Source organism: Haemorhous mexicanus, chromosome 2 (assembly GCF_027477595.1).
Source record: "Haemorhous mexicanus isolate bHaeMex1 chromosome 2, bHaeMex1.pri, whole genome shotgun sequence".
Lineage (NCBI taxonomy): Eukaryota > Metazoa > Chordata > Aves > Passeriformes > Fringillidae > Haemorhous > Haemorhous mexicanus.
In genome coordinates, this window is record NC_082342.1 from 57793704 (window position 1) to 57817424 (window position 23721).

General features: G+C 42.5%; 1 protein-coding gene across 1 annotated transcript in view; it reads right to left on the bottom strand.

Annotated features, from left to right (window-relative positions):
• Positions 1 to 23464, bottom strand: part of WDFY2 (WD repeat and FYVE domain containing 2) — a 59646-nt gene extending 36182 nt beyond the window's left edge. The window contains exon 1 of the mRNA XM_059838973.1: positions 23253 to 23464. Coding sequence (XP_059694956.1) covers positions 23253 to 23389 — 137 coding nt within the window. The 5' untranslated portion in view covers positions 23390 to 23464. The remainder of the gene's footprint in view (positions 1 to 23252) is intronic.
• Between the last annotated feature and the right edge of the window lie 257 nt (positions 23465 to 23721).

Here is a 23721-nt window from a genome sequence, read left to right on the forward strand (position 1 = left end):
CAAGCAAGGACTTCACACAGTCCTGGATGTGAACAGCACAGGGAGCACACCAAAACCCGTGTGGAGGCAGCTGGATCTCTGAGCAGTAGCTCAGCCACCAGCTGTGAGGAAGGAAGGAGTCTCATGAACACTTGAATATTCAAGTGCACTGTCAATCCCACCCAGCGATATTAAAAAAAACATTGCACAAAACAGAGTGCCAAGCAAGCAGGCAGATGGACTGAAAGGCAGGATTTTTTTTCACACAAAGCATACTAAGCAGTCAAACCATGCTTAATAAGATGTTTCCCCATTTAATTCATGCTGCTGTAACTAAATGCAGATGCACATTGCATAACAGGGAAAATGTCAAAGTTTAGGTAGGTTATATGCAGCAAGAGGATTGCATGGGTTTCTCAGGGTGTTATACCCATCTGTTGTACTTAGACCTCAGAGAAATCAACACCCTTTTATTTAACACAGTTTTGGTTTACATAGAAGGCTTTTTGGGTATTTCGTGGGAAGTGACTAAAAACCAAAGATTTATAGGAGACAGTATCAGGGGAAATTAATTTTTATAACCTAAAAAAAAAGAGATAGTGACATGACAGCTTTACTACTCAACTGTGAAACAGTTTCTACCCATTTTTCAGTTTTCTGGACAATAAACAATGCAGTTCAGTACTTTTTCCAGTTAGCTGAGTACACATGCCTGGGAGCAGTGCAAGCTCTGCTTTTCAGGCATGGGACAAAAACCACATTCTGACCAGTTTCCACTTTGGAAACTTTGGTTAAGTAGAGACCCAAAAAATGAACCCTAAGTCACAACCACAGAAAAATACTCTGTTACGTTCAGATTACTAGAACAAGGTTCAGAGAGCCAAGCTGCCTCAGGTCTTCAGCAGCTCCACAAAATCAGTTCTCATCATGTGTCATAAGAAGCAGTGTAGTGACTACACCACATTCCAGGTGTAGGGAAGCTAAATTTTTCTGCAAATGCAGGGCTGGAGTTCCCAGTGAACATGAACCTACAGCTTTGGAAAGAATTAAACAAGTGTTACATCACATTGGGACTTCTTTCAAGAAAAGTTTCAAAATTACCTCCTCATTAAAAATTGTGGACCAGTCTTCCTTACAGATCTTTGGGGTAACAAAATGATCTTCATCTCTCTCTTACCCACAGACCCCCTTCACCCATACCCCACCAAATGATTCCCCTTCCAGAACAGATGCAGCTTTGGAGCTGCCTGAACTGATCAATTCCTGTTTGCATTCAGGAAGCATAAACACACAACCTTTTGAAGGTAATTGCATTGGATGATTTAATTATTGCAATCCAATTACTTTCACCTCCTTCCCACATTCAAATGTTTCAGTAATAGAAGTTATTAGAAAGATCCTCATTAGATTAAAATACAGACCTGCTATGCAGTAAGTGACTCGGTGGAACCAAGCTAAAAATACCTAGTGGATCCAGAATTTGCAAGAAAGAAACACTGCTACTCCCCTCTAAATTGCCCATGTAGCAAAGGTGAAGAACCAGAGCCCACCAGGTCACTGTCCTGCTTCCAGCTGTCTGGTTGGAACATCTGTCCAGCAAAACACAACACTTTTTCCTCCAAAAATCCTACTGGCTATCAACTTATTGATAATTTTTAAGTTTTGCATGCTTCACTCTACTTAAAAATGAATACATTATTCAATTGATAAAAAAGTGGATCTGTGAAGTGAAAGCTGAACATATTAATTTTCAATATACATACCACCAGTATGGAATTTTCTAATAAATTACAGTCCCATAAAGGTTGATTTACAGGAGAAGATGGATATTCAATCCCAAGCTCTAAATTAAGTCATACCCTTAGGCCTCAACTTATTTTTCATATAAATGTCTGGTTAACTATCCAATGTAACATCTAATAAATTATGCCTTTACTGCAGAGGAAGGAAGCCACATTTCCACATGTATAGGGTGGTGCCCTCTCTCAGCATTTTAATTTCTGGACCTAAATCATCTGCATCATTCATTGAAACACCTTCTATAAGAAGAGACATGCTTTTGCTTTTTAAATACTGCTGAACAATTACAGCGCTGTTTTTTCAGAGACAACAAACATATCTACTTGAAATGTATTTGTGTGCTCTGTGCCACTCCAAGGTGCCTCTGCTAATGCACTTCATGAGGCATCAAGGACTTTCTGCAGAGGAATCACATTTCCAGTTCCTCCAGCTGAACTTGAACAATGATTCATGGGTGATAAAATGTTCCCTCAGCTTTTCTGCTCACTGCCATTTTCCCCTCCGGGCAGCCCGACTCAGAGATATTTTTACTGTCCTCAGCTCCTACAGGCTTTGCTCTTCTGGAGGAGGTAAAAAGCCACTCTGCTGCCCAGCTGGACAACTTTGGCTGAGGAGTCTCAGTAGTCTGGGAAAGAAACCAGCACAGTCAACAGAATTAGCACCAGCAAAAAGGGATCAAGAAAGCAGGGCAAAGCTATGCAAACCAAACCCTGTCCTGAAAGGTTTGTACAATAGCTGCAAAGGAACTGTAGCCCTGAAGTGCTTCACCAAGGGCTCTCAGATTTCTTCTTACCACGCATACTGCAGTGTGTTGTGAGGTGCCAGCAAAGCCCAGCAAAACCCAAACTTCTGACTCTGTAATTTAGAGGTGATCTGGCATTTCAAGGGCTGAAAAGCCAGTTTGTCATCTCTGCATTCCCATGGGGGTCGCATGGGGAGATGGAAATCAAGAGTTGAACAGAAACCATCCTCAAACCTGTATTGTGAGACTGAATATTCCATTCTAAACTTTAGGTTTTATTATTTAAAAAATCTCTCTCAAACATGCAGGGCCTCTTTAGATTCAGCTACTTCTTTCATATGGCCTAGCTGCAGCTTTTCTATTCTTCAGCTTTTCTATTCTTTCTATTCTTCTTTCTACTCCATACCGTAGTAACTTCATTCTATCATGTTCAAAATAGTAAATTTCAATTTTTAAACAGCAAAATTCAATAAACATCTTCTTGCTCTCCTCCTACAAGACTAGAACTTCTGCTGTCTCTACCTTCTCCACTGGTTAGTTGCTATGTATACTTATATAATTTCTTACATGCCTCTTCTTTAAGGTAATCAATCTTTCCAGTCTCTTGGAAAAGCTGTTCTTGTGTTCTGTTCACCTTACCTGCTTTCCAATCCCTCTAATGAGACAATATCCTGTCTGAACTGTCATCTTCTGTACTAAATGCAGCAATCCAGACACAAACCTGCTAAATTATAAGAGCATTATCATTCTTTTCTTTATGCATCTTCTTCCTGTATGTACCCTAGCAGTGTTTATTTGCAGCAGTTGTATATGTTTGTTTTTTTTTTCTTCATGCTGGCAGGATTTAGAAATTTATAAACTATGGATGAAAGAGAAAAAAAAGGTATTTATTACTATTAGATTCTCTCTGCAATACACTGCTATCCATGTAGTAATTTCTTCTGCAGTTCACATCTCACCAGACCCAATCAGCTTATCTGCTAATTTGGGTTAGACAACTAGTCCAGACTGTTAGGGAAGGGAACAGAGGATTTGTCAGCCACAGTTCTCAAGGGCAATCCCAGAACCACATGTTTCTGGCAAGAGAGATGGAAAGAAAATTATAAAGGAGAGCAGAGACTATCAAATACCAAGAAAAACCTTGACCCTTTGCATCCAACTCTCTCCTTGTGAAAACAGGACAGGAAAGCCATGTTTATTGCAGCACCATAGGGAAGACACAAGACCATCTCTCCTCAGGTACAAAAAAATACATTCTTCAAATATATGAAATGGTGCAACATATTGCAGTGCAGTCTTGTAAAGATGCCTGGTAGAACTGTGTCCTGATAGGACACCACTGCTCGTGTGACTGACCAAACCAACAAAGCCTGGAGCAACTTCAGTTCAATTACCCAGTCACTGTCTCATGGGTAACTTCCTCTGCTATAAGGGACAGATTCTGGTTCATGGCAAAAGCATCAAATACTATAAAAACCTCTTTGCTGGCAGCTTATTACTACCTTACTTTATTGGCACTTTTTTAGAGGGTTGCAATTCCTGACCAGATGCTGTCTCAGCTTGCATCCTCCAGATTTTTACTGCTGCCATTCATAGGGGAAATACCAGTATTATCTTGGAAGAAATAGATTTGAGATTGTGAGACAAAGTCATCTCTAAAGACGTGCTTATCTGCTTGGCAACATCTCACTTTTAAATCTTATTACAACCTAATACAAAACATAACATCCTCAGGTTCAAAAGTAGTAAGTACTTACTAGGTCATGCTACTGGGCATGGTAATTACAATAAAGGTGTCAGTATTTATATATTTACAGGAATCAGGGATTCAAGACAAAATAATTTCAAAGCAAGGATTTTCAAAGTCATTGCTGAGTTAAATAGTGGGCAACTCTACATGATCACTGGAAAAACCTGACCAACTTCACCCATCCTGAATAAAGATGAAGTTCCTTACCAGAGAGCTAAAGACCACCTACTTCCAACCTCCCTTACAGGGGCAGGGACACTTTCCACTAGATCAGGCGGCTCAGGGTCCCATCCCACCTGGTCTAGAACACTTTCAGGGACATGGTATTTGTATCTATGGATGTTGCCTTCCAGTGGAGGCAGTTAGTATAGGCAGTGCAAAGAAAGGTGTCTGAAGTAATGAGCTGGCCTATTCCAGGGCCACTGGGAGCTGAGAACAGCAGCATATTCAAGCAGACCAGATCTACTGCTGACCTTGGCAGAGGACACAGGATTTTAGATGGCAATACAAGGTGGAAGACAGCTAGAGACAATCCACTGGGCTAGTAAATCCTTGTGCTATTAGGTAAAGCATAAAATCAGCTCATAGCATCTGCTGGGGAAAAAGATGAGCTGAGATGGGGTAAAGGCAGTAAATAAGAGAAGGGTCCTTTTTCATCCTGTGGCTTCGCAGGCTCAGCACTGCCTGAAAAACTAAATCATGTTTGTAACTCTGGCTTGACTTTTTTGCAGGTCAGACAGGATTGCTTCTCATACAGAAGGCAGGGAGGGGAGGAACACCTTTCCTTACAGACAGTTTAATTACTATGCAAAGAGACAACATGTCCAGTCACCTCAAGCCATAAGACACATGTCCCACAGACTAAAACCTCCTCTGTTAGTTTCAAAATCCATGTGTGTTCTGCTGTGTCAAGCAGTTCCTCCCCCCACTTTCTTGTCCTGCTATCTGAGACATGCTGAAAACACCCAGGAATGACCTGACAATCCAGCAAGTCTCTTTCACATGCCATATCTAATAGAAGTAAATTGTGTCTTTTTATCAGGCACACACGGTGAGCTTTGGAGGGATGTTTGCAATTTCTGAGCAGTTATCAAGAAATGTAAATTATTAACAATCTGCAGCAGGTTAAGAAGTTTACTTAATTGAGAGATGTCCCAACCACTAAGCATCAGAGGGAGGCAGGGCACATGGAGGCCACTATTTAGAATCGATTTTCATTCCAGTTGGAGGGGAGGATACAAAAGTATTAGAGCTGTTCTGTGGACAGGATCTGGCCCTAAAACAGATCAAACGGACAGTTTGTTCTAAATAACACCAATAGACAGGAATAGAAAGTTTACAAGAAGGACTGAGAGCAGTTATGACCTCTAACACTGCAGTGAACAAATGTGTTGCTTTGGTAGTACACACATATTCATCATCTACACTGCACTGTGGAAATACAAGCTAACAAAGGCTGTTAGAAATGCACAACCATATCATTCCACAAATACATCTTTCCCCCCCGCACTGCACCTTTAAAATACTTGCTTCACACTCTTAAGTCTGAAAGATCAAGGTTTGTCTTTGCTTATCCTACTCACTTTTTGGTTTTTTCAGAGCATTTAGGGGATTTGTTTGATCAGTTTTTGAAAGGAAAATATTTCTGTAGAAGGAAACAAAGATTCATGGTATGGCAGCTACTTGCTAATTAAAAAGCCAGTGAATGCTGAGGATCTGGGTCCTACCTTTTCCAGTAGTCAACCATTAACTCTATTTAGAGCATAGGAACCAAAAAGACAGTCCAATAGCCAGTTACTTCCAAGCCATACTCTTAAAAGCTTAAAGTTAATTTTTCTGTACTCCCATCAGTTCTCCCACACTGTCTCTTCTCTAGCACTCTTCCTTTTAACACACATTTCAACCACACTATTTCTCTCCCCAGAGTTTTGCCTCCAGCATCTGGTTCAACAACAGCTGACAGCGATTTACAAGTCTTGCTAGACTTAGCCTTTTAAAATTACTCATGCTATTGGCAAGAATTTAGGCTTCAGATGTGTATGTGTTGGTGGGAAAGGTGCAGATACTCCCTCTGCATCCCTGTTTTTCTGTTTTCAGGAACACCCATTAACCAGCAGGTATGAGGCTACCAAGATCACCTCTCCATGGCAGCAGCAAGCCTTCAGCATTTGCACCCCCACAAGCAACTGCAGAGGTAGCTCACATTCCTCCTCAGGCAGCTGATGTTTCCTTCCTCACCAAGTCAGCTTTGAAGCAGCAGGGCAAAGGCAAATATTGTCATTCCCCCTACCCAATGCAAATGAAAGAAACTCTATCAATTTGATTTCCATTTCTCTACTGCTTGTAGCATCCCATCCCACTCCCTCATGTCTGGGAGGCATCACACATCCACCGTCTCTCAATTACTCATAACAATTCAATGCATTTTAATAACATTTAAACAGGTTTAAAAAACCTAGCAATAAACAGGGAATTACTGTGGACTCCTGCTGGACCACAGAAGCATAGAGGAGGTACTTCAGGTTTTCAGAAGGCAGATGAAACCAGCTAAACACACTAAATGCCTTTTCACATCACCAACGCACAAGGTTGCTTTTACCAATTTCTGGTGTCAACGATTTTCCTGATCCAAGCTGCCCTATTTCACTTTCATATCAGCTGGCTTGGATATTGATATTTAACAGCATTAGCAAGGATGTGCAGCTGCTCCAAGTTCATGCAGGAAGGAGACAGCCTGCCTTTTTTGAATACCAAATTGATAAGAGAAGAGTCACTCAGAGAATTAATAAGCAGGAAGGTGAGGAAATGAGAAAGTGAGTTGAGAGGAGTTAGAGATAGAACATGAATGGAACAGAACAGCAGTGGGGAACAGAATATAAAGTACAAACAATACAAAGCCTGAAGTAAGGATGGCAGCAAAAATCTGGTTCAGTAACACCCAGACAGGGAAACTGAAAGAGCACAGAGTTTTGGTAATAACAGGTCTATCCAAATGGAGGTAATGGGATGAAGACAAACCCTTCAGAGCCCAAGAGTCTTCCACCACCCCAAATGTGGTATCAGGGCAGCTTTGTGCATGTTGATTGTCTTTCACCAGAAGAAAGGGAGAAGTTCAGCTCCACGTCATGCATTTACGAAGCAGCCTGGTGACATACAGGGCAATGAAAATCTAACAGCTGCACTCAACAGCTACCCTCCAAATTTGTAAATTGGAAAGTATTTCTCACATTAAGGCTTTTCCCCAAAGTGCAGTTGCACTTACCTTGATATCACACAAATACTAATTTCTTGCTCTGTTACTTGGGACACTAAATCCTTTAGGCTCTGTTTACTTTCAACAGACAGGAACTGGTTTTTGCATTCAAGACAAACAAAGGTTCATTATCTATTGCTGTGAAGTAAGCATAGAGAAAAACAAACAGCACTTTGAAAAAGGAAGTTATGACTATTGCAGGCTATCTGAATTCAATGTCAAGTGTTTTCCTCCCCAACTGCATACTGCAAAATGTATACATATTTTAAGGAAGAGAAAAAGCTCCACTTCTGTTGCCTTCCTCTGCAGTGTCCATGGAAAGTTTCAAGTCTCAACCTTGGCTCTTAAATTCCTACTCTCTTTTCTTCCCCAGCTTGAGTCAAGTTATTACTGGGTCCCATGAATAAAATATTTTTCTGTTCAAAGCAGCTTAGCTTTTGAATAAACAAACACACAGAATCAAACTCCGTCCTGTTTAGGAAATATTTACAAAAATAACTATTAGTGAAAGATAAAAACCATATGTTTGAGATGCTTCTAAATCAGTCCTGGACATATAGAGAAAGCAGCACCACAAGAGAACTTAAGACAATTACACCAAACTCCAACAGGTCTAAGGTAAGAGCACAGGTGTGGGAGTTCTGCTTCCACTACAGAGGTAGTGAAAAATGGGATTCCCATGAAACACACCAGTGCAAGCCAATCCACACTATACACTCTTATCAAAGATGTAGCAGTTACATTTTTTCATAGTGGTTACATTTTTTCATAGCACCAAGACTGAATACACACTGACTGAACAATAAGTAAACTTCTCTGCAAGGCAGAATGGATAATCACACATTCATCCCATTCTTTTTCTCTACAAGGAAGCCTTTCCATTTCAACTTCCAGCTTTAGCAGATGATTTTTCCTAGTTTTTTCAGATTAATATGTAAACACATCATGTTGCTAAATAGCAACAGCACTGTCACTCTGATTTGATTTCAGAAAAGTATATCAGTTTCTCAGGAAGGAGAGAGCTAAGCTAGATATCTTGTTCTGGTAATTTTTGCTATGTCTACATAATTGATAGCTATTTGTAATTTAATTTTATTTGACTCAAAATACACTTCTCTCAGCCTATGGGTAAAATGATTGTTTCTACAAGATTTTATGCAATGGAGGCCAAGTAGAATTTCTGTTTGTGTCCAAAGCAAGACAGTGCAATGTTGTAGTACAGTAAAAGCAGCAGAGTTTGTAGAAAAATACTATAAAGATTATTGTACAGCTCTTATGTCCTGGGTATTCCAGACATACACGATTTAAAGGAAATTTTGTTGTTTTCTTGATCCTCTGATGCCTTAAAAAAGCAATCATAATATTATAACAACTCAGGGCTGGGCTAAAATACTCTGACACCATTTTCTCAGTATCAGAGGACCTGCACCAGAGAATTTCAGATCAACAATCTTGAGAACAGTTGTAGTAATATTAAAAATTAAACAATAAACTTTTCATACAAAATATAAAAGGCTCCTACAACAAAACACACCACACAAGAAAAAACCTAGAATATATGAATTCCTTCACAATCCCAGAGGGAACAGCAACAGACTGTGAAAGACAAGGCAAGTCCAACAATCCTTGCCACTGGAAAGCCTGGCTCCAAGACACAAAACCCAGCTTAGCAACTTGGGTCAAGTTGAGGAAGAGGAGGAGAACACAACTGTCCCAGGGCAGCACCATGCCAAAGAATATCAGAACAATGATGCTGCATCCAACATGCATTTTCTGACTCTGCTGCTGCCCCATCCCAGTTACTGTGGCCATGACAGCTAAGGGAAATCTATCATCCTTGTGCAGAAGTACACGCACTCACTCCTCCAGGAATCCAAGTATCACCTGTCCTTTTGAAACACTCTGCTGATCCCACTCCCAAGGTCAGCAGCAAAACTCTCAAGTGACACTGGAGCAGGATGAAACCAGCCACGACAATTTTGGTGTTTGTTTGTATATTGAAGAAAAAGGAAACTACTATTTCTTTCTAATAGGAGACACATCACTCTCCCCAAAACAGTGGGTAAAGGAGAAGAAAAAGGAGGACTGAAATACTGTGTGAATCATCCACCAGATACTCAAATGGAAACAGCTTGTATAAAAACTGTAAGATTATGGAAGAGACTCCCCAAAACACTTGGTCACAACAACACCTTTAACTTCTGTTATCAGTGTCAGGTAGACTAGACAAGACTTGGACAAGAGAGACCTTGATAGTTATAGGACAAGCATCTCTAGCTATAAAGCACTTTCTATTGAAAATGTGCTTTGAAGACTAATTTAATTATTTTGTCTGAAGTTTCCTTGATTTTTTTAGGTAGAGGAGCTCACAAGCTATTGAGGCAGCCCATTTCCTCTTCATAGTTTCTTTGTGGCATCACCAGTTTTATTAGGAAATGGAAGTTTCTTATTTTCTGTCCTTCTTGAAGTTTTAATATAACCTACAAAACCTATCAGAGTTTTCTACAATAATTTGGCAGCAATACCAACTGTATAGGCAGAAAACTGCTTGGGGTAAGGTCTGTGACCACTGACCACCTGTCTTATTTCAAGCATTTTAAGAATTGAAAGGAGCACAAATGTCATTTTTATGACTGAAAGTCTTTTTGCAGATGTAATGCTTAGGTAATACTTCACAGCAGAGGGTCTCTGGATTTCCTTGATCTCCTTCAAGCTATGCTCTAGATTTGGATGGCTCTGATGAAGAATTCTCTCTTCAGCACCTAACAGCCGTCTGTGTTTCAGATGCAGATGATTGGTGACTTGTATTTCAAAACCGGTCATTACTTCAGTTTAGCACTGTTCTATGACTTCAAAAATACAAAATCAAAACTTCCACATGGCCTGAAACAGTGAAGGGACTGTCACATTTATCAGAACAAACCTGGGTACTTTTACTGGCAGGCACAACGCCACTGCAATGAGACCAAGCCCACTGGAAGGATCCCACCCTGGGATTGTGTAAGCAGAGAGGGAGCTGGCATATAAGGAAGCATTCATGTCCCATCTCCCAGACCTATAGGACACGCAATGCTCTTCTCAAACTGGCCAGAGATACATCCCTGTATGTCAGAAACAAAGGCTCATGGAGAAAACATATCTTGACAGCTTTTGAGGAATGCCAGAAGATGTATCCACATTGGTTACAGGTCCAATGCTTGGGCCTCCTGTGGTGCAGGAAGTGAGCACGGATGTCTGACTGGAGAACTTAGCCACAGAGGCCATGAATGCCACTTCAGTGCTCCAGCTGGGTTCCAGCCCTGGCCACAGCCCTGCGGGTCACTGGCTAATGTCACACGCAGGAATTTGGCAAGCACATGCACTTCTGCTTGGCAGAGGGGCCCTGGGAGATCTGTCCTCCTCTGGATGTCTGGTTGAAGTTACCTTAAGAATCTCAAAACACTTTGGTCTCAAATTCAGGTTTTTTACAACTTACTGTTACAGATCTCCAACCACCAGAAATGTTTACAGGCAGAAGAGTTTCAAGGGCTGAGTCTTGTTTAAACCAGTGGCTTAGCTGGTTTGTGGGTTTGGTTTTTTTTTTAATCACAGAATGAATTTCCTGTAGGCAATCTGATATCCTGCCAGGAGGAACAGCCACATGACCTGGGTGCTCTGGGAGATGTGAAACACACCTACATTAATAAGTGACACGGGCCTGGGACCAGCCTCCGGCAGTGAGGCCACCTGGCAGGGAAACAGCAGCTGCATGTGAGCTACGTCCTGGGAACAGTCCCTGGTACAAGCTGACTTCCAAATCCTGTATGGGCACAGTTTGATGCTTGCAAATTGACTTGTGGCAAGAACAGTGCTTGATACCGACAACAAGACACCACAGCCAGCCAGACCCTCATGCTTGAAATATAATCTTGCACTATTTAATTGATTAGAAATACAGTCACTATAGCTGCTGGCCATGGGTTCAGCAGCCCATTTCTCCCAGCTGGTTCATAAAGCCATTAGAAAAAGAAAATAGTATCGATTCCTGTGTACACCATCCATCTTGTTCAATACTGGGCTTGTCTAAAAGAACAGGGAAGTGAGAACAGGGTTTGCTGCTTACCCTCACAAGAACTCTTCTTTCTTGTTACATTGTACACCACAACAATACCTCAAGATGGTCCATATTTTCCCACTTTGCCTCCTTCATTTTTATTAGTCTGAGATCAGTATAATGGCATTGGTCAATAATTGAATAAACATCATTGTTCAGTTTGAAGTTATCATACACAGCAATAAAGGGAAATGAAACTCAAAACAAAAAGATGACCATTGCCACGATAATGCTTCAGAATATCACAACAACCAGTGTGCAAATTAGGAGTGTGCCTTCAAAGAAAAGCAGTATCATTTATTTCTGGAAAAATACCAATGAGTCTGAGGTGTCAAAACATGCACACACACCACTTTTTGAAACCACTGTTTGCACTTTCTAATCCACATGCTAAACAGGAACACAGATCACTAAACAATTACCCACGCCCTTTGCTTTTCCTGTCTCCAGAATTTTTGTCAGTGGTTGTTTATCTACTTCTCCCATATCATTTTGTATACAAAACACTTGCCTACACACTTAATGCAGGTTTTGTGCTTAACGGCTGTATAACAGTTACACTTTTTTCTAAAAGAATTTGACTCTTAAAACCATGTAAAAATGTCTGTTCGTGTCAAAAAGGGCATGTGAACACAAGTTCAATTTTAGAGCACAGGAAAGACCACAGGAAACAACGGCCAAGGCAGACCAAGCCGTTGGTTAGGTTTAGCCATGCTTCCTGCTACTAACCTCAAAACCTGCAATCCTTGGGCCATCCATTCAGGTGTCTTCACACCTGATAAAAACCAGACAACAATGTTCATGCCTGCTTCTTTGAAGAAGAGGTTTTAGGTCATCAGGTTTTTAGAAGAATGAATATAAGCTGTGATCAAAAGGGTGCTGTGGATGAAACTAGTTGGGGATGACAACTTCTTGTAGGAAAGACATTCTGTGCTGTTCTTGTGAGCTAGCAAAGGCCTCCGGAAGATAAGGGGAAGCCCCATATCTCTCCTGAGGAAGACACCAAGGCTGTAACCATGGAGACAAGATGAAGGAGAGAAAGCTAAGAGATACTGACTCTAGCTGGCTCCTGGGTCACCCACTGAGAACTTTGTTTCTTTCTTGTAACCAATGAATGTGTATGTTGAGTGAACGTAAATATCTTGAAAAAGTATAAAAGTAACATGTTGCTATAATAAATCTCTCTTGCACCCTTCTGATGGAGTCGTGGTACTTTGTGCTGTGTCATGCTCTATAACAACAACTTCTTGGCTTGGTTTCCTGGTCACAAAAACTTATTAAGGAAATCCTCACCAGGCTTCTCTCTCGTCTACCAAAGAATGAAGGAAGGAGGGAAAGACAGAGTAAAAGCATCTGAAATCACAGAGGAGCTTTCAGAATTCAGATGAAAGTCATGCATTTTTCAGCCACTATAGCATGTAATTTTTTTTAAACAATCAGTACATTCATAGATCCCTTTCCCTACTGCTTTCTCTGGTATATAATATAGGTTGGCAACAGTATTTGTGAAAAAGCTTATTGCAGGAAACCGAAGGACCTTGACCAACAGCATTCACAGCATTTCTTATTTAACAAAAAAACCCCTACCCTGACTTTTCATCTTCCACTCCAAAATCAACACTTTGGAACCTGAATTAGTGGTACAAGCTACTGAGGGATTTCCTCCCTTCCCCTGGTCTTGTGCTCCCCAACCATATTAGCAAACATAAGGAGTGTGCAAAGGGGAAGATGAAATGCCAAACAACAGAGATCTCAAATATTCCCCCAGAGTAAAGCCTGCAGCTAGGCAGCCTGTAGAAATCCTGCCTGTAGAACAGCTGAGAGAAGATCTCTGCAACAGCCCATCCCAACACGGCTCCTCACCTGCTGGTGCTTCACAGCTCAGACTGCCATGGCACTCCAAGCACCACAGCAAGCTCGCTGAAATTTTATGGGCTTTGGCCTTTTGGCTACAAATGAACTTGGCAATGACAGGGATCAGAGTTTCAAGCTGGAAGTTCAGTGTTTGTATGGGTCTGTCCCTGCTGGAAATCTAGCAGGATCATTTATCAGTTGATATTTTCAAAGCGTGATGATGGATTAATTTATTCCCATTCATTTGCTGGCAGTTACAGAAGTTACCAAGAAGAGATCAGTTTATGAAGTCTGATTCATTTCCTGAAGAGAACAGACTGAATCCTGCGTTGGAAATGAATTTGTGCCTATACATTGTGTAACCAACCCCTGTATATAAAGATAATGCCAAGTTTAGTGGTCTACCACCCACTGCAGCTGATACTCTTACATGAGCTGCTTTCCCTGCTTGCTCCTGCCTGAGGGAATCCAGCATAGGTCCATTCTTAGCTGCCAATGCCAGCTCATGCAGTCTCAAAAACTTCAGATCTAACAGAACTTAGAAAACTTGAGGTAATATCAGACAGCACTAAAAGTCTTAGCTGGTAAGGCAGCACACATGACAAGGCTTTGGTAGACCCAAAATACTCTTTTTGGGCTGAATTGTAGTTGTTCTGACAGAATGGCACATATATCTCAATGGAGCAGAATAAAATACGTCACTTGACTGCTGCAAAAAGTATTAACTTCTTAATTTCAGTAATTAAATTATATCAGGGGCCAATAAAGTCAAAGGTGTCAATTTTGATTTGACAGACACATTACCTCTTCACCCTCTGCCCTCAGCACAATTAACGTTGAGACTGCTCTAGTCCTCTTTTCCCCATCTTAATACTACCACACCACCCTACTTAGATCTCTAGTTTTTATCAGTATTTGTTTCTGCCTATGCTAAAGTAAATTGTTCCCATGGCAGATTAAAAGAATAGAGAACATTTATCTCTAGCAGAAAAACACAGGACTATTCAGCAAAGACCCTTTCACCTCCCATTAAGCTCCTGGCCAGGAGAAAGCAGGCTATGATGAAGCCTGATAAGTGCCACAGGAGTCTGAAGCAATGGGATCAACATGACAAGAACAGGCACAAGGGCTGTCCTCCTGATGTTGGAGAACAGCACAGGCATGACCTTTCCTGCTGGACTTCCAGTAACTGCACAAGGGCAGCCATCCTTAGACAACTGTTTATTGTTGGTGGAGCTGCTGAAAGAGTGGGTGAAGCCAAGAAATGACTCCTAAATCCAGACAAGAAGTGTAGAGGTCCTCTTCTGCCATCGAAATGCTGCAGCTGCCTTTAGCCAACCCTGCATGCAGCAAAAGCTAGGCTGGACCACAGGCCACTTGCCATAAAGCTGAAAGCATCTCTTTGGAAATCCTACTTTTATTCTATACAACTCAATGCACATGGTGCTGCAAAACACGAAGCCTTTGAAATGTCAAATTGAACCGTTCATTGGATTACTCCACAGCCCACATTTGCTCTAGCAAAACACAGAGCTAAGAGGAGAGGCTGATTTTTTCCCTGTATCGGATGAGAAAAAGGAATAGGGTATGGGAATGAGAAGATATTGATTAATAACACTTAGGATCAAGAAAAAAATGATAAAGTGAGGATAATTTGGCACATAAGCAAAATGAGTGCAAACTTTAAGGGCCCAAAGTGTTCCACAAAGCAGATGCACCTCCTGCTTAAGAATACAATTAAAGCTTTATTTGCCATTATAAGTGAATTTGAAGCTAAAGGTAAATTTACCACATTTGCACTCACTGCTAGGGGTGCAAAATCTCATTATCTCTCACGTTCTCAACATGGGCAAGGATCTTCTCTCCATATCCCTTCAAGACAAAGCACTGTTCTTATTCTGTCACCTGAATCCAGATAATTCAACCTGATGGCAAAACAGGCCACTTCACATTAGGACAGCCTTTTCTCAGTTTTCTCTCCACACGACTCCACTCCTAATGAAACCATGATTACATTCCTTTAAAGGTCAAAAGCATTGCTTTCTGGGGCTGATCGATCACTACTGTTATTGCAAAAACCTGCTAAGTACATTGATCTTTCACCTCACAGGAGGAGGGAATGGTACAGGACTTGGAGAATAAAGACAACATTAGACAAAACTTTGCAGTAAAATTGGCAGCAGAACAGCAGTGCTTTCTACCCAGAACTGTGCTTTGGCATCGCCTTCGACTGAGTGCTCCAAACCTTAAGAGTTCCCTGAAAAACTTAATTTAAGTGGTGAATACACATGATGTGACAAGCAAAGCCCATATGTTCAAAGTCTGGCCAAGGTTAGTTACACAATGCTATTTCCTGCAGCCTGACTAAGAGAAAAATTGAAACAACACATTTTTTAGCCCAGCCTCCACAACTGTTCTCCCTCTCATGAGGATGAAGGCGGTATTTTGTCCATCTCAAATTTTGGCACAGTCTAATTTGCAAAATGTATTATTTGTTTTCTGATAGTCCAATATCAATTCTGGCCATTATTTATGTGCAGTTTCAAGCGATCAGGCATGCAGATTGTGACATATGAAGACCCCCAAGAGATGCATACAGCTTTGTGATTATGTAAAGGTCCCTGCCTGGAGGGTTGTCTGGCAAACTTGCCCTCTCCTGCTGCTTCTTTCACAAAACTGTCCCTTTCCTTCTCCAGGCTTGCTCCAGCCACTCACCCAAACCGCTTGCAAGGGTACTTTCAATTCCTGTGTGGATGCTTGTTTTACAGTTTTCCCATCCCCATAATTTCTTTACCTCACAAAAGTATAAAGAAGGAAGCTTTGTTTTCTCTTTCCTAAAATGCTCCATATAGGACAAGACTCTGCTGAACAGGATGAACCCTGCTGTGCATCCTCAATACTCCATGGCTCCTATTCCCATGGTGCCCCATCCCATCCTACCACATCCAGCAGCGCATGGCTGCCTCCATCACTCCTCACACTGTATGCAGAAGGGAAACAGCTATGTTTTTTCTTGCTTCTGGTCTTGCAACAGGCTGCATTATGGACTGCTGCAATTCTTTTCAAATCCCTGGGCAAATACATGCAGATACCAGAAGTTTTATACAAACCTACTCATATTTGGGCAGAGTGCGATGAAGCAAAAAGAGCAAAGCAGTGTTTTTAGGTAAATAAGCCTTCAGTGTCTGAGAGGTTACAGTGCACAGAACACAGTGATGCACAGAAGACACTTGTACAAAAGCCAGTTGCTCCCCTTAGGGCATTGCTCATCATTTAAGAAGCTTTTAGAGCTCCTGACCACAGAAGCACCAGGAAGCACCAACACAGTGCCTGCATTATGCCCTCCTACTCTCTCCTTTCCATTTGATCTCTAAGCTGCCAAGTATTTTCTGACTTCTCTCAGGGCTGTTACAAACACCATTTTACAAAACTTGTGCCACTTTTGAGCAATTCTCTTCCATGCAGTATCACACAGCTAAAAGATCTTGCTGGGAAACCTACACACAGATCAGTGTTGGCAGATACCATGCAGGCACCAGCACAGCTGGAGAGAGGAAAAGAAAAGAGTCTGTCTCAGTAAACAAAATAGTGTAAAGCAGCTCAAACAAGCTACTGACATATTTCTATTGTGCTACAATGGTCACATGCTATTTGAGACCTTCAGTCTGCTAAGTGACCCACAATGGAAGGTCAGCCTTACTTAAATAGCTCAGTAGTTTCAAAACTGTTGCAATTCCTTTAGTTTAAGGTATTGCAGCCATTTTGTGTTGCAGCATCACTGCCTCCTCTAGACATCTTTATCTTGAGGAGAAAAACCAACAAGTTTCCTGCAACAGTGCATTTTTAGTTATATGCAATCTCTGTACTGCATGGACTCCATAAGTGGCATTTGTTTTTCTTTCAGGGTCCACAGGCCACACACAGAGGTGGCATTGTGCAGTCCCCTCCTGGCAAGAAGCACTGTTCAGCTGCAGAACTGGAGAGACTGCAAGGGAAGGTCACCAAGCCTGAGAGAAGTGAGACACTGATGAGAGATCCAGTCTCTGTGTAAACAGATGCCAGGGAAATTAAGACGGGGTCAGGGAAGACAAGCAGAAAAATGAGAACTGGTTAATACGGGAAGCAGATGCATCATCCCAAAACTTGCTGACACTCAAGAACACTGTTCAGCAACAGGCAGAAAAAGAGGCTACCAGGAGGCAAAAAGAAGGTGTATTAAGTAGCTCTTTTTATTTCAAAATGAAAGCTCGTAAGATAAGATAAATTCACCCACATCTTTTATAGAAGGAATAATCTCTAATACAGAGAGGGGACTAAAAGCCATTGCACCTCTAACTCGAAAGGCTCAAGCACCTAAGGTTCCACTCTATCATGCTGCCCAACTGTGCTGCTGAAGCTGGGTCCAAGTTACATTTTTGCAGCTGTTGTCTTGCAGTTAAGACATGAACTTTGTCACACAGGCCCCTCAGCTCAGTACAACAGGCGATGGGACTGAAGAAGTTTCATCAATCTGTGAATTGAACTGCATGAGCTAGCAGCTTCAGGACAGCTCAGATCAGAGAGATGATACTAAATGTTTGTGCTTTAAATCTTTAACTGACACACAGGAGAAGAGCATCTTAAGGAAGGGATCCACAAGCTCGGACAAACTTCAAGAGGTGGTGGCAGAAAGTGGCACAGAGAATTAAAAAAGCACAACATTGCAAGGTCTCCCACAAGTTAATAAGTGGAATTTATTACTCCCAACAAGCACTCAGCAAGATATTTTATGTGCAAGTCTCAGATTTTGGCATCTCAACAGGATACATGTTAGTCAAATCCAGAACAAGTACTTTTCAACATCTGCAACAATGTCTGTTTCCAAGCACTTTTGGACCTCCTATCTTCTCTCTCTTACGCCTCTTGCCAGCATCCACTTCTTCCTCGCAAACAGCCAGCACTAACCTCCACCCTGACCTTTATTCCAAACACACACTCATCAAATTACAACATATCCAAAAAATTTAGTTTAAAAACACACACAAAATAAAAGAGCAACTAAATTCCGTCTACAGCACTAGGTCTCTTCAATTCCTTTCAACAATTTTATTGGTGACTGATGTTTTTATCAAAATTTAAAGAACCTCCAGGCAGGAACAAGTCCTTTTACACTTGTAAAGAGCATCCACACCTTCTGCCCTGCTTGAGTTACTGCTCATACTGCAATCACCTGGGTGTGAAACCTACAGGCTTAGACTGATAAACGTACACAGACAGCATCAAAATCAGTTCTCACAGCACCTGCACTTCTGCTGTGAACCAACAGCCACACACAAGGCAGAGCAGAAATCAGTGATGTAACCCTGTGCTTAGATAAGAATTACAAACCTGCACAGGAAACACACTGCTGGGCAAAGCAATCACTTTCTACCACTTCACCACAGGGGAAAGGAAACTCAGTTTTACAAAGGGTCTGTGGCTCCTTGCACCCTGCTTGAATACAGCACTGTGTGAAGAATCCCACCTTTCCATTAGAGCTTTTTCACAGGCATGAACTATGACACTATGCTCAGTATTCTGGATCTGGACAGGAAAACCACAAGGGGAAAAAGATTGCTTTTGATATACTTGAGGGTGGAAAGATCACAGTTCTCCATGTTAGAAGTCATGTCAGCACAAAGCCAAAGACAACTCACACACTTCTTGTCACATAAGCATATTTCCATTCCTAGTCCACTGTTAGTTTAGCAAAGAGATTTTCATTCACACAAGATGGACATTAAGTTGTCGTGCCCCCTAAAAACCTGCTCGTTAGCACACTCGTTAGAACACAAGCCTTGGACAACAGCTGAAGTCCACATCCTTATTTAAAACCCTCAAACTCTAAACCAAACCTAGCAATACAAGCTCTGCACAGTTTTCTCTATGTGACATGAAGACACTAATAAGATAAGCAGTCTAGGCTTACTGTTTATACAGTGATCCATATGAAGAAGCTGAGAAAACTGAGTTCAAAAGAACTTCATACTTTTTTTTTTTCCTATATCTTGTGACCAAGAGACTAGAATGCCTATTTTTTTAAATAAAAGGATTTTGACAATTTTCAGTTGACTGTGAAGACTTATACTTCTTGTGAATAGTTCAAGGAGATCTGCAACACCTACATTGACTGCAACACATACGTTTAGAAGGTGTGTGGCATGGAAGTGAGCACAGAACTCCCACCGACAAGAGGGCACAGACCAGAGCTCGTAATTCCCAGGAAAGTTGTTTACACCACCTCTGAAAATTTTCCTCACTTAGAATCCAGCTAGGGGTAAAAAGAGGGCTATTGGCAAAGGCAGGTTTACCAGGATGACACCCAGCCCCTCCTGCCAGTCTCGCACGGTGACACACGATCAGCACATGGGTGACACACGATCAGCACATCGGAGGCACTGTGAATTGGCACTCACAGCACTGGCAGGTTCTTCAGGCTCTTGAGAAACACACGAGTGTGCCAGCACCGAACAGAACTGCTTGCACTGAGAGCTGGGTGAGTCAGTGCATTTGTCCCACCGTATCCCATGCTCAGGTAAGATTAATGACACTAAATCTTCTCTGGAGCATGGAGTTAGATATGTCTGAACTTGACATGCCAGTGACCTACTTTTCAGACATGCCCAACACCCACGTCTCCCTCTGAAGGCAACAAAAGACAAGGATGCCCTGCAATTTTGAAATGGTAGTGGTGCATGCTTTTAATACTGAGGAAGCTAATGAGAGCTTAGGATCAGCTGTGTACATTAGGAAAATCCCACTCCAGCTTCACATGAGCACACACTGCTATGGATCACTCAAGACTCTACATGTTTGGCTAATATATCTATTGATTCCATGAGTTTGCCAGCAGGGAAAGAACATGGATGAAAGCTAGTAACTTCTTAGAGTCATCCTGCATTGGATTTATACATTCCTGGATATCAAATCTTGCCACTATTTTGTTACATCCAACACAAAATATCTTATCCCTCCCATGCATACCAGCTGTACTGTAGATACAGGCTCAGTCTATTCTGCCCAGATATAGAATTAGAAAACCCACTAAGATTAGGACACAATGAACATCACTCAATTATCACAAGTGACCAGAATTCAGAAGAGAAAATCTATGTGCATCACCTGTACAAATGACACATACTAAAAAGGAACTCCAACCCTGTTGGGTATACAAATTTTGAGACTCTCTAGTTAAACATATAAACCCGCTTTGCCCCCCACTCCCTCCCAATTCCTTCTTTTCCCCCCACTTTGTCTTTCTTTATAAGGAAAACCACACTCTCTATTATTACATAGTTTTCATTTTATTTCTTAAAATATATGCACATATGTGCTACAAACATGCATGGCTATATAATCCATGACTAGGTCTGCAAGCTATAGCTAAAACCACTTCTGTCTTTTAAAACCAGATAACACCACTGGTGCCATACAAAACTGGGACCAAAGACAAAGCTAGCTCCTGCTTTTAAAGGTTTAGGTGTATAGGGCCACACCATGCAGCAAAGAAAACCTTTAAAGTGGCACCTAGCTGTTGCATATGCAAAGACTACCAGCAACTTCAATAATGATGTGTTCAGCCATTCACCAGCAAAACAATTCCTCCTTCACATACAGAAAATGTCCCAGCCTGAAGCAATTGCTGGAGATGGCAAGTCATTCCAGATAATCTCTGCAGAGGTTTCAGAACATTTTCCTCATATGAGCAGTGCATATCCCAGGCTGGGAAATGTGGATAAAACTCACTTATTTGGTTAACAAGTACAGGGACAGATAACATCTCCATAACGATCTTTAACAGTTTTCAGGAAGCTCTAAAAGCCCTCCACATTCCATGACCATTAAACAACTACGTCAACAGTGACAGGAGAAGACAGGTCCAAACAGGAAAAGGTGCCATAAGGATTTGCACAAGCCTAATCATAATACACGGGTATTGAAAGTCTGACAAATTATGCTTTCACCCCAGGTAGCCTAAAACCTGCAACTTAGACTCCCAACCTGCTATTCCTTCCAAGTCAGTTTTAGACTCTTAATCTTTTAATTACAATAAAAATGTTAATGTAAGCAGGAAATGAAAGACCCATCATCCAACATCATGTCTGAATAAATAAAAGGCAGGATCATAGCTTGTAGCACGTCAAGGATGCTGCAAACAAGTCCCACAAGCAGGCACATTACCTGGCCAATTCCTTTAAACTGAAAATAGCCTGGGAACCTCCAGACTTTCCTAGTGTGAAACTCCTGACTTCTTCTTCACTGCTTGTTTCTTGAAGCTGACATCTCAGTTACTAGTGGAAATAAAGATGTCTCGTCAATCCCCTTCCCTACACAGAAATATCAACCTGGAGCATCAACCTGTCATCAACAACTAAAGTTACATATTTTTGCTTAGGTGAGGGAAGATGCAGAGATTGAGAGAGACATCTATATGAGAGGAAATAAATTTCAGGAATATCTTCTTACAGGTAAAAATAATTGGCTAAGTAAGCCTAGCAAGCTACAATGAACCAAAACAAGCTCAAACTTTACTCAACATCACTTTAAATACATAAAAAATGTGAGGACAATAAAATTGTAATCACATAACAATGTAAAAAACTCTATATAAAGTTCCTTTGACCTTATACTTGTTTTAAGTAGCTCAGCTCCTCTTGCTGAGGAGCAGGCATATGAGAGTTCACTTGGAGACCTCAGCTTAGGTGAACTTAAATGATGCTAAATTTGCACATATTTGACAGCTGAAAACTAAGTCACAGTGAGGACAAAGATGAAAGAAAATATTGTCAGTTTTTCAGAAAGCCTGCAGAGACATAAAAGGAGACACTCAACAGAACAGGCATCCATGAGAAACAGTCCATCCAAATACCCGTGAGTATCAAAACATTGACATGCTGGTCAACAACACGTGTCTTTCAATCTTAGGACACAGGTACACCATACACCTGAGCTGCAAAGAAACCCTGCCTAAAATAACTATTTATGAACACTGCAAGAAAAATAAGCACTTATTTTGAAAGGAAAGATTTTCAAGATAGAATTTTGAAGCTCCAGCTGCAGAGCTGAATCAAGTTGGAGCTCTTTCAGAAGGGACAGAGTTGCCTCCGGGCAGCCTCAGTCCCAGCGAAGCTCAGCTAAAGGGCCTGAAAGCATTCTCCTTGGCAGCTTTTCAACACGGGATTTAACTCCAAGATCTTATCACCGATACATGGCATTTTTAAACAATTACCAAGAAACTTTTGGAGAGGGGAAACGGGAACCAAAACTACTGTTTCAGCCAATGCCACCACAATCTTCAGGCAAGGTCAAAGATCTCCACAGACCCCCCGGCAATCCTCGTGATGAAGGGGATCTCAAATCCCATTTTTCCCACGCTAAGAGAAGTCACTCAAGTCCCGCAAGTTTCAGCGGCGCCCCAGCCCGGTCACTGTCCTGACCCACACAGCGGCGGAGGAGGAGTGCGACACTACGCTGGAGACCCCCGCTCCAGGCTCCTTCTCCTCCGGGACGTGATGTGCCTGCCTAAAGCTATGTCCCCATGCTGGACCACCGCCACTTTGACGCTTGCCCGGGCTCCGAGCAGTGGAGTCTACAGTGGCAGAAGGATGCTGGTGGTCTGGTGGACCCACCACCTCCCGCCGGTGACGGGGGATCACCGTGCAGGACCCCGCGCCGCGGGCCCAGCACTGCCACCATCACCGGCAGCAGTGGTGGGAGCTGACAGACCCCCGCCGCGGCCCCGCCGAACGCCCGCTCCCAGTACCTGTCTTCCGAGACGCTGATGACCCCGTCCTCCTTGGGCACTATCGCTGCCATGTTCACCACCTCCTGCGAGCCCTCCACTTTGTTGAGCAGGAGGGGCTTGCGAGTCAGCGCCTTGGGCTGGGGCTCCGCCGCCATGGGGCCAGCGGGCACAGCCGCTGCCGCCGGAGGAGGCTACGGCCGGGGGAGGGAGGGAGGCGGCCCGCACTGCCGAGGCGGAGGAGGGACTTGCGGAGCCGGGCGCTCCCAGGGAAGCAGGGACAGCGCGGCGGCACCGCCCCCGAGCGGGCAGGGCCGGGCCGGGCCGGGCGGGGCGCGGTGCGCGGAGGGGCGGGAAATGGCGGCCGCCCGCCGCCATCTCGCTGAGCGGGGCTGTGGGGCAGCGCTGTGGCGAAGGGAAACCTGCGGTCCGGCGGAGGTGTGGGCGTACCTCTCCTGCCAGGGCTGCCCTCCCAGCGCCGCGGGCTCGC